Source organism: Acinonyx jubatus, chromosome D1 (genome assembly GCF_027475565.1).
Source record: "Acinonyx jubatus isolate Ajub_Pintada_27869175 chromosome D1, VMU_Ajub_asm_v1.0, whole genome shotgun sequence".
NCBI lineage: Eukaryota > Metazoa > Chordata > Mammalia > Carnivora > Felidae > Acinonyx > Acinonyx jubatus.
The window spans coordinates 84,986,888-84,999,980 of record NC_069390.1 but is presented as its reverse complement, the minus strand read 5'-3'; the positions used below and the strand labels follow the sequence as shown (position 1 = coordinate 84,999,980).

The 13,093-nt window shown below is 38.2% G+C and overlaps 1 protein-coding gene across 8 annotated transcripts in view; it reads left to right on the top strand.

Annotated features, from left to right (window-relative positions):
- The window catches only part of NTM (neurotrimin), a 935,659-nt gene that overhangs the window by 607,943 nt on the left and 314,623 nt on the right, over nt 1-13,093 (top strand). The window contains exon 3 of one of the 8 annotated variants that reach the window (XM_053203853.1): nt 9,180-9,373. The exons of the other annotated variants lie outside the window; for them this stretch is intronic. Coding sequence (XP_053059828.1) covers nt 9,348-9,373 — 26 coding nt within the window. The 5' untranslated portion in view covers nt 9,180-9,347. The remainder of the gene's footprint in view (nt 1-9,179; nt 9,374-13,093) is intronic. 8 annotated transcript variants of the gene reach the window in all.

The following is a 13,093-nucleotide window of genomic DNA, read 5'->3' as shown; positions in this document are numbered from 1 at the left end:
GAACCCGTGTTCTTCAAGGCCTTGTTACCCTTTCAGAAGGAACTCAATGGCCTTTGAATGCATTCTAAACATGTGATTGGTGCAGTTTGATTGGTGTTTTTTGTTTTTTTTTTTAATTTGGAAAATCTTGAATGCACTTTAATTCTGCTTTCAATATATTTAATGGGATAAAGTTGAAGCAATGAGAGAAGGACCGTAGGTGCGCTTGGACCTGAGATGGGTGAGGAGAGGGCGGTGAGGTGTTCTAATTATTACTTTTTTTTTTTTTTTTTGGTCTTGGCTACCAATTGGCCCAGTGGGAGGCAGTGTGCTCTACCAGACAGCCTACAGCCATCAGTCGGCTCTTACTTGTGAGCTGCCTTTTATATTTGACAATCTGAAATGATCTTTCCCCATTTTCTCTCCTAAGGAATCACTCTTATGCCCATGTCTTCTCTGATTCTTTCTTTGTTCCTTCCTGTTTTCTTTTTTTAATTACAGGAGATGGGCACATTGGTTAACACACAGATAGTTTAGAAGGATGCTTCTGTGTCTGTCTCCCCCACCTCTCACCTCCACCTGGTCCAGGAGTAACCACATTCACAAACGAATGGATCAAATTAATAGTCTTTGTCATGCCTCTGTTTTACTAATTTGCAGAGGCAAACAAGCCAGAGTGGTGAATAGTATTTTGCATGGAAAAGTATCACAGAAAAAAAAAATCCCATGTGATAACACCACTCTAATTTCCATAATTCTGCTCCCTCTGGAGCACAGGTACATTTAATTTCTCACAACTGTTACTTAAATGAAGAGCAGCATGAGGAATACACGGAGAATGAAAAATATCCATGTGTGTGGGTAGTACATGGCCACTAATCTTTCCTGACATTTACTTTCACTCATGAGCACAGGGGTGACCAGCCCCACCAGTCCTAGATGCTGAAGATAAATGTCAGCTCCAGCCAAGCTTTCTATGCATACATGCATATTGGAAATCAAATATAGTTGGCATATCACACACTGAGACTGCAGTGCCCATCCTTCAGAAGCGTAATCATTGCTCTCTGCCATCCCAGTCACCACCACCACTTGATAGAGCTGGAAAATGATAGAAGAGCTTGCTGTTTTTTTTTTTTAATGGAAGGAAAAAACAACTAAGCTTAACAGTTTTCACATCATATGCCTTTGGTGCTGTGCTTTGTCTTCCCATGTGTTTTGCTGCCAAATTTCCAAAGAGCATCTGCTCATCCTATTGTGAAAACAATGAGCTGGGGTATGCCATGCAAGGGTGATTCTACCCCTGCCAAATAGTTGTGTACATTTTAATTGTCCTAAGACTGGGCTCTACCAGTTACTCAGGTGCACACTGCTTCTTCAGCCCTAGGCAACCAAAGTCATAATATTCATGAGCAATTGCTTCCCTCACATAAAGGAAAAAGGGTTTTGGTTTTAAGGCCTTACCAGTTCATTGACTAATTTACTCTTAACCCTGAATATATAAAGCCATTTGAACATTGTGCTTGGATGACATGGTTAAAGCCTTATGTGAATATATCCTGTAAGGGATGGGATTGTAAAAGAAAGTCAGAAAGAGGACACTGTTTCTTTTGACAATGTACGATAAAAATCTGATGTCCAATGAAGATCTGAAGCAGGAACCTTTGTAATTTAATGCAGTGTGAGTTGCTTTCAGAAAAAAGAAAACAAAAAAAGCAGAGGGGGAAGTTCATTCTCAGGAAACCATTAACGATGTTGTATAATGTGACTTCTGATATGCAAGAATGGCCCAAAATAAATTATGGAGAAAATAAATCATGAACTAAAGATAAAAGAATATTAAAAGGATACTTGCAAAGTCAGGAGGTAATATTTGTGGGAACAGCTGGAGTGATGTCCAAGGAAGAGAGTCCTTCTTTAAGGGCTGTCCATGGTCAGAAGGAAAGGAGGCAGCCCTGTGAAGTCAGGCTTAGATGTACTTCTGGAATGTTAAGAATGAGAACACAAACCATTTTTTCAGTTGAGATGAAAGACTGCTTCAAAAATAAAGGTGTGTCTCATGCTCTTAAAAATTAAGTATGAATTGTTGATGGAAGGAACAAGAGCATAGTCCGGAAGCCTGGAATGAAATCATAATAAACTGAATCTAGAAAGCTCAAGGACAGTAATGATTCGGATATTTTATAATATAACACATTTTCCTTAAAAACAGTAGTAGACTCAAAGACTGTTTACAGTAAAGATGCTTTAGAACATCTAGTCTGGTTGTTTTCAAATGACTTTGGTCATTTGAACCTATTCTGTACAGATCAGATTCAATATTAAAACATTAAAGCAAACAAAATAAGAAGAAAAAAAAATAAGTTGGCCTGTTCTGGCTAATGAGCTGATGAAGTTTGAGGCTCTTCCCCTCTGCCTGTATCTGCCCTGGAGGCCCCCACAGCAGAGCCTTGGGGCATCAGGGAACAGGCTTGGAACCCTATTTTTCCTGGTATTAGTTCCAAACTAGGCTTGTGGATACTCTACCAAAACGTGTTTTCTTTGTTTAGTAAGTTTGTAATGCTGCTTATATAGCCCAGAGCTTGGAGAATTGAATTGCACATTAACACATTGAAGGCTGTAAGGAATCCTTTTGTTTTTCATTGCATTAATGTATGTTTGACCTAGTTTTTTGCCTGCATACTTCAGTGTACCTGACTGGGGAACCCTTTCATCAGAAATGCCTAATAACATCTGTGGCAAACAAGTCCCCTAGAATGTGGTTTAGGAAACATAAATTTTGGTGGGGTTCTAGTCTAATTCCCTTACTTTTCAAAAAGGGGCACTGAGATTAAGAGAGCTGGTAAAATAACCTGGTTCTGGGTGACACAATTGGAAGCATAGTTAAGGAACCAGATGTAGGACTCTTGAATCTATGAAGGTAAAAGGCTTTTAAGATATAGCCTCCAATATTTCTACATGTCTATGGGCAGGCAGCAATCATTGTCTGTTTTGTCCCAGTTGTACAGTGTAATACAGAAAGTCAGCGTCACCCAATTTAATACCCAGAGTATTAAATTCCCCCTACTCTTCCCTGGTTTGCTTACTGGGTGCTAAATCATTTCCCTGATGAAGGGAAGAGGTAGGGATGGCGATTTTTAGCTATTAGGACATGCTAAGATAGATTTAAACTAAAGGCAATGTGTGATGGCATTATTAGCAATTGGCATAGTAATTTCTTAAGGTTTGATGAAACTAGTGTGTATTCACAACGCTTTGTAGTATTTTAAGGTGTTTTGCTATGTTGGCATTAGTAGTTTGGTCAGACCTCTGGCCAGAATGAAGTTTAGCCCACGTGAGCTCTGGCAATGCAGTGAAAGGGAGCTTTAGAACCCTCTCAACTGCCTGTGTTTAATTAAGATCTGATCAGGCAGCCTCTCTGTGGCCATTAATTCATTGTCTGGTAATCCAATAAGGGGTTATTGTTTGAAGCTGTTTGAGAGACACTCACCTCGTTATTAACTCAAAGGTGCCCAGAAGGCAGCACTAAGCTGTCATTCTTTCTGCCCAAAAGAGGTTATGACATTGAAGGATATATCATATCCCTTTTTGACAGTACTTTACACTCAGACATTATGGCTCAGACGTTCACAAGTCTGTGGATGTGATAATAGAACTGGTGACATCAATTACTAAATGGCAATTAATGGCAATAGCCGTTTGTGAATATGTAGAGCTATTCTCTACAAGGGGCTCAGTTTTCTTTGCATATATTGATTAGTATAGATGAGCAGATGGTGACAGAAAGGTAGCCTTATAACTCATTGTTGGTGAGTAAACTGAGTCATATTCAAATTGCCCTGTATCAATATATACCAATTAGTTGCTTGCTTATTTGATACCACATGTACTCTAACTTTAAAATTAATTGAAGAGAAACAGGAACTGTAGAGAAGTGGAAAAGATGGATGTCAAATGAACATCCAAGGCAGCATTAAACTTATTAGATACCTTAGTTACTTCTACTCTTATACTTTTAAAATAGGAGTTGGTAATATTTACTGAATTGGTAGCCAAATTGCAAACAGTAGATGAGTTTTGACAAAGTGATGTCTGGTATATCCAGATTAAGATTCATTTCATATTTCTCCATAGAGCCTCAAAGATGTTGGATTCTATTGTCAAGTCAAATTTGGCCTGGGTGGTGGTGTTCCATTGGTCCTGGTAGATATAATTGATGTCTATTTGGCAAATGCCTACTTGATAATGAAATTTTAATTAAAACCAGGAAACCGAATTGTGTTATCTCTGTTGATCCCATCCAAACACTGCAAATTGTTTTATGATTACTTGCAGAATTAAAAAATATATTTTTTTAATTTTTAAAAATTTATTTCTTTTGTGAGAGAGAGGGAGAAAGAGCAAACATGCACACATGGGGGAGGGAGGGAGGGAGGGAGGGAGGGAGAGAGAGAGAGAGAGAGAGAGAGAGAGAGAGAGAGAGAGAGAGAGAGAATTTCAAGTAGACTCCATGCTGAGCATGGAGCCCGAACATGTGGCTGGATCCCAGGACTGCGAGATCATGACCTGAGCCGGAATCAAGACATGGACTGAGACATCCAGGCGTCCCCCACGACAAAAAAAGGATTTTTAAAAAAGTATAACTACTTAAATTTTACAGTGTTTTTTATGGAAATCAAGTGAATTTTCATTACACTTTCAAATGGAAGACAACACCATTATTTTATACATTATTTCCTTCCTAAGTATTTAATAAACACATATGATGTACCAGTGTGCTGAGTCCTGAATTTATTTATTTATTTACTTTTTAAGTTTATTCATTTTTGAGAGAGAGAGAGAGAGACAGAGCATGAGCGGGGTAGGGGCAGAGAGAGAGAGAGAGAGAGAGAGAGAGAGAGAGAGAGAGAGAATGTATTTATAAGTTTAAATAGCTTGATCCTTTTACAACCTCCTTAACCCCAACAGGGACCCATTTGTTTTGACATAAGGAAGGGAGATAAGATTTGGCATATTATAGACATTCAGTAGATATGACTTCACCCTTAAGTATAAGGTACATGAGTCCTGAACAATTTGAGTCTGTTAGTAATGGTGTGAATCTTTTTACTCTGCATGGTATAAGGCTACCTGTTGAGGCCTAGAGAAGAGAGAATTAAAGTTTCCTGACACTGTGTCCAGGTAGCCTAGATTTTAAGTAGACAACATTTTTTTTCTACCTAAGAAGCTCCCATGCAGCTGTGTTAGACCATGGAGCTTGCTGGTGAACTGTGTGATGCCAGCTGGATGTCCCCTTCCTTTATGTCCCTCGGTTTCTGGTTAGGCTTGGGCTGGAGTGGTCTTGATGTATTTCTGCAGGCACTCTTCCCTTGTCCAAGGGATGATTCATCGGCATGAAGCTGCTAAGTGAGTAAAATAAAACATTTTTATGGAAATGCTCTGCTTACCCTGTGTTCCCAGGCACCTCTGCAGTGTCTCTGTGGCAAGAGAAGACCAGAGGGGACACATATCATCTGTGTGTGTGTGTGTGTGTGTGTGTGTGTGTGTGTGTGTTTCTCTTCTGTTATAACATCCAATATTTCTATGCTAGGATAGGACCTGAAAATTATTCCACTTCATTTCTGATAACCCTGAATGTGCTGTAAGGGGGCCTGGAAAAGAAAGAAGATAACAAAAAATTACAGCTTATAACTATGTCAGAAACTGCCCATCTGTCTGAAGGGACAAGAAGTCTATGAGAAACTATTGAAGATGGCAGACTGATACTTTCAGACAGCAGCACAGTGTCGCTATGCAAAGGGAAGGTTTTGTGTTTGTTTTGTGCATAGAAACTTGCCCTGATTGGAGAAGAGTTTGCAGTTCTTCTCAGTGTGGGGGTTCTTTATTAAAATGACTTAGTGAAGGCATAGATGTAAGAGTTTAAAGAGAACCAAGGAACATAGATACAATGAGCTAGGGGAAAGAAAGGAAGATCCATCACGTGGATGGAGGGAAAGGAGGGCTGAGATAGGGGGAGCAGATGGGGAAATGGAACAGATGCAATTGCTTCTTGAATTGCGATGCAAGAGGATCTGCCCGGAAGAGAGGGTCCTTCCAGCCAGGGGGATCGCCTAGGAAAAGCAGACTGTCTGCTTCAGTGTGTGTGCCCTTTAAAGCAAGCAACACTGGGGACATATAAAATGAGAGAAAGGGAGGGTGGAATAAAGGGAAAATTATTGTCGTTCTTAGATGATTTTAAAAAGCGGTGATTGGATTCTTTTATTCATTACACATCATAAAGGACCCAGGCTGTGTTGCCCATGGTTTTAAAGTCTAGGACCCCATTAAAACCTTTCTTGTTAGTAACTCTGTGCTTTGGAAAACTCCCTAAGAAAAAAAGCCAATTTAATCAAGGTGAGATTTAACACAAAGAAAAGAACTGATCTTGCCTTTCTGAAGAAGAACTTTCAGGATCAAATGGCTTATGGTTTTCATTTACCTAAAGAATCCCTGTGGAATTAGCAGTTGGAGGGAGGGGATCTTTTCATTTGCTTGCAGGGCACACCCAGATTCTTTTTCTTCACACTGAGTCCTGACTGCTTCCTTAGCTCTATAAAGAGAAATAAATTTTTAAAAATCATGGTGTGTGCAAGAAAACCCATGAACTAACCAAGGGGCAAAAACAAATCTACCTAATATCTGAACGTAGGAAAAGATTGGTTGGTTTATCTTGACCCTAGCATATCCTTTTCTTAATGACCAGTAGAGTATCTTCGATTGCCAAATGGTAGTGTGGTACAGGGAAGGGGGATGCTGGAGTCCGGAGACATAGGTTTGAGCCCAACGTCTGCATGTTCAATATCCCTAAATTAAGTAAAATAAGTTGTCTGAGCCTCATTTTTCACATCTATAAAATGGAGGGTGCAGTATTGCATTTGTGAAAAAAAAAACACCAAAACATCATTGAGTTAACTCAATATAAGTGTATGTCTTATTCACTGAACAGTCTGAGTGTTTCTGATTGTTAGTGAGAAGTCCTGCTCTACACAGTTGCTCAGGGACCCAGTCTAAGAAAGGTTATGGTTTCTTTAACACATGACATCCAAGAGGACCCAAAGCACTAGTTGCTAGCCAGAGGAAGAGGAAAGAGCACAGAGGAGTACACTTGGGAGGTTTTAAGGGTCATAGTGGTATGTGTCATTTTTTCTCACTTTCCTTTGGCTAAAATGCAATTACTTGGTATACCTGGCTACAGAGAATCTAGAATCTAGCCTACTGCCGAGAAAAAGGAAATCTAGCTGAGAAAAGGAATCTAGCCTACTGCCAAGAAACAATAGGAAATAGATATTATCATACCGCTAGCAATCATACCTATAATATCTTCACCAGATACCCATTTACACCCCTTTCAAATATTTAGAACATACACAGGCCCAAGATAGACAACTCAAAATTCAATTTAACTATTACATCCAGGTCAAAGTCCAAGATCTCTTGGTGTATTTACTCCTTTTCTTCATGACCAGACATGGCTTTTTCATGCAAAACTAAAAGGGTTGCCATCCCTCTTTCAACTTCCTGTTTAATAGGGTCACAGCACAGGATTATAAAATAAAATGTTTGGAAATTTTGGAATTTGGAAAAGAGAGGAAATAGAGATACAAAACAGTGAGGGGTTTGTGGTAGTGGTGATGCCTTTGTCCTGGCAGCTGGAGACATTTCTTACTTAGATTCTGATTCTGTTCTCCAGGAGGAAATTTTTTGTCTGCAGTTGCCTGGGAAGTCTACCCACTGGGTAGCTCTTTGTTCAGTATCTTCCACGACCTCATCTAAAGTGGTCATTGTTGAGCACATCCTCCTTGGGGCTGAATGGCATATGTGCAGCTCATTTTCTGTGAGTGCATGTTGGAGAGCTTGCAGTTGTCTACAGTCACAGGCTCTCATTGTTCCTTTGACTACACAATTCCTTCAACAATGCCATAAACTTCTGCTCTATGTTTTTGTTCAGGCAAATCCATTTGCCACATGAAAAATCTCAAAGGCATAAATGGCTATAACTCTGAAGCCTTCCTTTTGTGCCTGTGCTCCTCTCTTCCCACTTAATGTGGCTACATTAAGGTGGTCTGAAAGAAAAGACTTGGTAAAGAAGTTGATGACCATGATTTGGTATTTGCCACTAAAGTGTGTGTCCTTTTGTCCAACTGAGAAGTCTTAATGGGCCTTAGCTGTTTAGAACTACTTTCTGTCTTCCCGATATTTGGGATCCAATTCAGTTGACTTCTCCAAACCAGAGAGGCCTGAAATTTCTAGAATCAATCTTTCTCTGCATCTTTCTTACTTTAGCTCTCATTTTAATATCTGATTAAAAACTGGTACATTTTTTCCTGAGCTCATCTCTTTTTTGTAATCATTTGTGTAAACAGAGAGGAGTAATTAAGACACATAAACACTTTGGCTCTTTCTATCCATTTTTTTCTAGACCTATGGGCTTGGTTGGCACTTAACTGGCCTTAGAAATTATCAGAAGTGACAGTTTTATCAAATGTTTGCTATTCTAAAACTGGGATTTCCAGCCTTCTAACTCACACTATCTGTTTCGCTGATATCTATTGACTAACTACAAAAGCCATTAACATATATTTTTGGTTTATGCCAAAACTCTATTCCCGGGACCAATTTCAGTATTAATTAGGGTCACACTAGTTATCATAATAAATAAATCCCCAAATCTTTGTGGCTTTACAATAGGCATTTATCTCTCACCATTTAACAGATCTGTATGGTGCTATTGGTTGTAAAATGTGGAAGGCTTTACCTTGTGTGCTCAATTAGGGATGCTGAATTTTGGAGACTTTTCTTTTCTTTTTTAAATTAATTAATTAATTAATTAATTTTGAGAGAGAGAGAGAGAGAAGGGGAGGGGCAAAGAGGAAGAGAGGGAATCCCAACTAGGCTCTGCACTAACAGCATGGAACCTGACATGGGACTCAAACTCAAGAACACGTGAGATCATGACCTGAGCTGAAACCATGTCAGCTTAACCATCTGAGCCACCCAGGTGCCCCTGGAGGCTTTTATATCTTCAACATATGCCTACCAAGTTGGCCATGGTTATCAGCTTTTGGCTGGGGGAAGGGAAGACACAAAGCAGCACATAAAGGAAAATTTAAAGGGCCAGGTCTGAGAAGTTACGCATGGCACTTCCACCTTCATTCCAACAGGTAGAACTTGGTTACAGCATCACACATAATTGCAAGAGAGGTTGGGAAATGACATCTAGTGAAGTGCCCAAGAAGAGAAAGCAAGTTTTGTTGAAGAGTCATCAATGTCACAATACCCACCGTTTTTTGTGGTAAGGATTCCAATGGGCTGTATGCAAAGGACCCATCATGATGAAAACACACTTAGGTACTTGGTAAGTGTTTATTCTCTTCACCTCCCTGCTCACTCTAAATAGCTCCCAGGTTATCCAGTGATCACTCAATAAACAGAGACTAAATGAATTAGTAGTTGTAGTTATTTCTCCTCTGAACTGGGGACTTTTGAGATCTGGCCTTGATTTGGACTGAACTATGTTCAATCTCTTTGGATCTGATTTTCCTTTGAATAGAATAATCTTTCAGGAAATTAGACTATTTTCCAAAGAACTCCATCTGGTGTATTGGAAACTGTTTCAGAGTTGAAACTTTAACCCTGACAGGTCCTTTGGCCACTAAAGATGATGCCCCTGAGGACATGTCTATGCTGGCTATTAACATAAAATAGCATGGCAGAAATCAGATGAAAGTGATCTGCTATGATTATTTTTACATCTGCTGTGCTGATTTTTAAACATACCTACCTTACACAAAAGCTTGATTTTCTTTTCCCCAGATTTTAAATCACTTTGTCAACTACAGAAATAACTATAAAGGACCTGTTTTATTCCATTTCGTTTCTATACTGTTTATAATGTTGGCTTTTTAGTCTATTCGTTTTATTTTTTCTGTATGGTTATTTTTTCCAGATTTATTGAAGTATAATTGACAAATAAAATTGTAAAATATTGAAAGCACATGACCTGATTGTTTGACATATGTGTACGTTGTGAGAAAATTTCTCCCTCCCATGGAGTTAACAATTCCATCACCTCTCATATTTACCTTTTTCTTTTTTTTTTTCCTTTTTTGATGAGGACAGTTTGCTACTCTCTTAATAAACTTCAATTATGCAAACAGTGTTATCAACTATAGTTACCATGTTATACAGTAATCTATATATTCATCTTATATGTGAAACTCTATAGCCATTTACCAATCTCTCCCTGTATTCTCCATCTCCTAGTCCTTGCAAGCACTCTTCTACTCTCTGTTTCTAGGAAGTTTGCTTTTATTTGTTTATTTATTTATTTATTAATAGGGTTAGGGTTAACATGTTGTTTAATTTATTTTGAGAGAGAGAGAGAAAGGCTGTGAGTTGGGGAGGGGGGGTGTGTAGAGAGAGAGAATCTCAAGCAGGTTCTGAATTGTCAATGTGGAGCCTTGTGTGAGGCTCATACCCATGAATTGTGAGATCATTACTGCAGCCAAACCAAGAGTTGGATGCTTTGCCAAATGAGCCAATCAGTAGCCCTTTTTTTTTCAGTTTTTTAACATTTGATATATAAGTGAAATCATGCAATATTTGTTTTTCTCTGGTTTATTTCACTTAGAATAATGACCTCCAGGTTACCTATGTTATCACAAATGATAGGATTTCCTTCTTTTTGAAACTGAATAATATTACATTGTGTGTGTGTGTATGTAGGAGGGAAGGAGGAGGGAGGGAGGGAGGGAGGGAGGGAGAGAGAGAGAGAGAGAGAGAGAGAGAGAGAGAGAGAGAGAGAGAGAGAGAGAGATTGGGGTCCAGGATAGGAAGTAATGTGCAGGCTGTTGGAAGAGGAAAGAACACAGCCCAGCAAAGGTGCAACATCACCTAGAAAAGCAGGTGGCACATCTCCCTTTTACAGATTAAGAAAGTGATACTTTAAAAGACATACTTATTTGTCTAAAGTTACATAACTAACAAGTGGTGAAAACAAGATATTAATCAGGTCTACACCAGTGATTTTTTAAAATCTATACCAGCGATTTACAAACATCTTCATATCTACCTATAGAGATAACCATAGTTTAATTATAATGTTGTTCAGACAGGTGCTTGTACATTTGTATTTATACATACTCAAACAGAAGTATTTACTTTCTCATGTGTAAAACATTCTAATATTTCCTATTCTATTCTGTTCTATTCCATCCCACCCCAGTCCTATTTCTTAATTTGATTTTTACCCATTGAATTGTTTTTGCAGCAAAACAACTGGGTTGCAAAGCAAAATTTGAAAGTATTTGCTCTTTGTCTTGTTCCATGGTATTGAAAGGTTCTGGGGCCCCAGAGCACATGCTAAGGATTTGGAAGACTTATCGAGGAGATAATATTTGGTTAGGCCTTGAATGATGGGTTGGATATAAGGAAAATATTTAAAGTAGTAAACATTTTACCCAGTCAGGCAATAGTACTTATATAATTTAGGTTTCTATCATATAATCCAGATACTTGGCATTTTATGATGAAGCTGAAGGAAAATAAAAATGCTCTAATGTGTGGCTTTCTTCATAATAATAATCCATCAGTCAATCGCTGTGTCATTGTCATTCACTTGGAAAGTAACTATTGAGCTGTAATTATATATTAGGCAGTGGGTTCAGCACTGAAAACATATATGTCTACAGCATGTTGTTTACCCTTAGGGAGCAAATGTTTGAATGCTTCTTTCCATGAACTGATCTGGCAACTAATCCTTTGAACTGCGGGCATTAAACTGTATTCCCCGGTCCCTGGGGAACTGGTGTTCCTCTTACTTGGTTATATGCTTTATGTGTGGGATACAGTATTGCTCTCTCCTTCCGCCATCTTGAAATGGCATTTGTAAGTTAAAACACAGCCATTCATTGTGGCCTGATGACATATTGATTGCATTTGTGGGTTTCCTTTGTTAAAAGCATTCCATGTGAATGATGGTTCTAGAGATGGTAAAGTAGGTTTATGGGTTTTTATCATCTCTTTTGCTTGAGATCAGGTTTTTCCCCCCAAAATCAGAGGAATGAAAGTTTCCTTATCCACTTAAGTTGGGGATTATCTAGAGAAGTTGATATGTGTGGCTCCCTGCCCACTACCTTCATTTTAACAGTTTTCTGGGTCTGATGGATTGATTACCAGAGAGGAGGTTAGGAAGCTGAGCTTAGGCAACAAGGCCTCTAACAGGAAGGTTTCAAACAAAAGCCCCTATTTTACATAGACTTTCAATGACTAAAACATAATACCCAAACCATTAACGTATATTTCCTTATTTTAAGCCTGTAGTATTTAACATGCATTATTTTGGGATGGATACATGACAAACTAAGGTATATAAACACAGAATAAAATAGAAAAAATATCACCTTTCTAATCCTGTAAATCTAACAACAAGTGGCCTGAAACATTCTGTACATTTTTTTTAATTTGTTTATTTGTTTTGATTTAATAGATACAATAGAGTTTATCTCAATCACTGAGATATGGTGCTAAATATGCTGCTGCTGATTCCATTTTATAATACTTTGGCCTGAATATCCTTTGAAGATAGCTCTGTGTTATATGCCCCATTGTGCTTTATAAAAATTAGCTGCTCACGAATATACTAATTGACAATTCAGTACCAACTAATACATCAAAACAGAAATTTGTAATTTATAAAATACTTTCATATGCATTTCACCATTTGGTTTAAAAATCAACAACAATTTATTTAATGATATGTTCTTAGAAAGTTTTTCCAAAGTATTCAACTTACTCTTCATAGAATAAAATTACAATATGAAATCTCAATAGTTATACATGACATACAAGAAACTGATTCTTGTTAATTATTCACGTAACTTGTGGAATCAGAAAAATGGTAATGTGCTAGGTATTAGTCCAATGATTCTGGGCTTTCATTATGTTTTTTTGAGGAAATAGAGCGTAGTGAATCTGGTGGGTATTTAAGTGAAAAATTAGTTAAGAGAGGTTCTAAGGTGTATTAGTTAGCTTTGGCTAAGTTTCATGGTAATAACAAATGTCACCAATATATCAG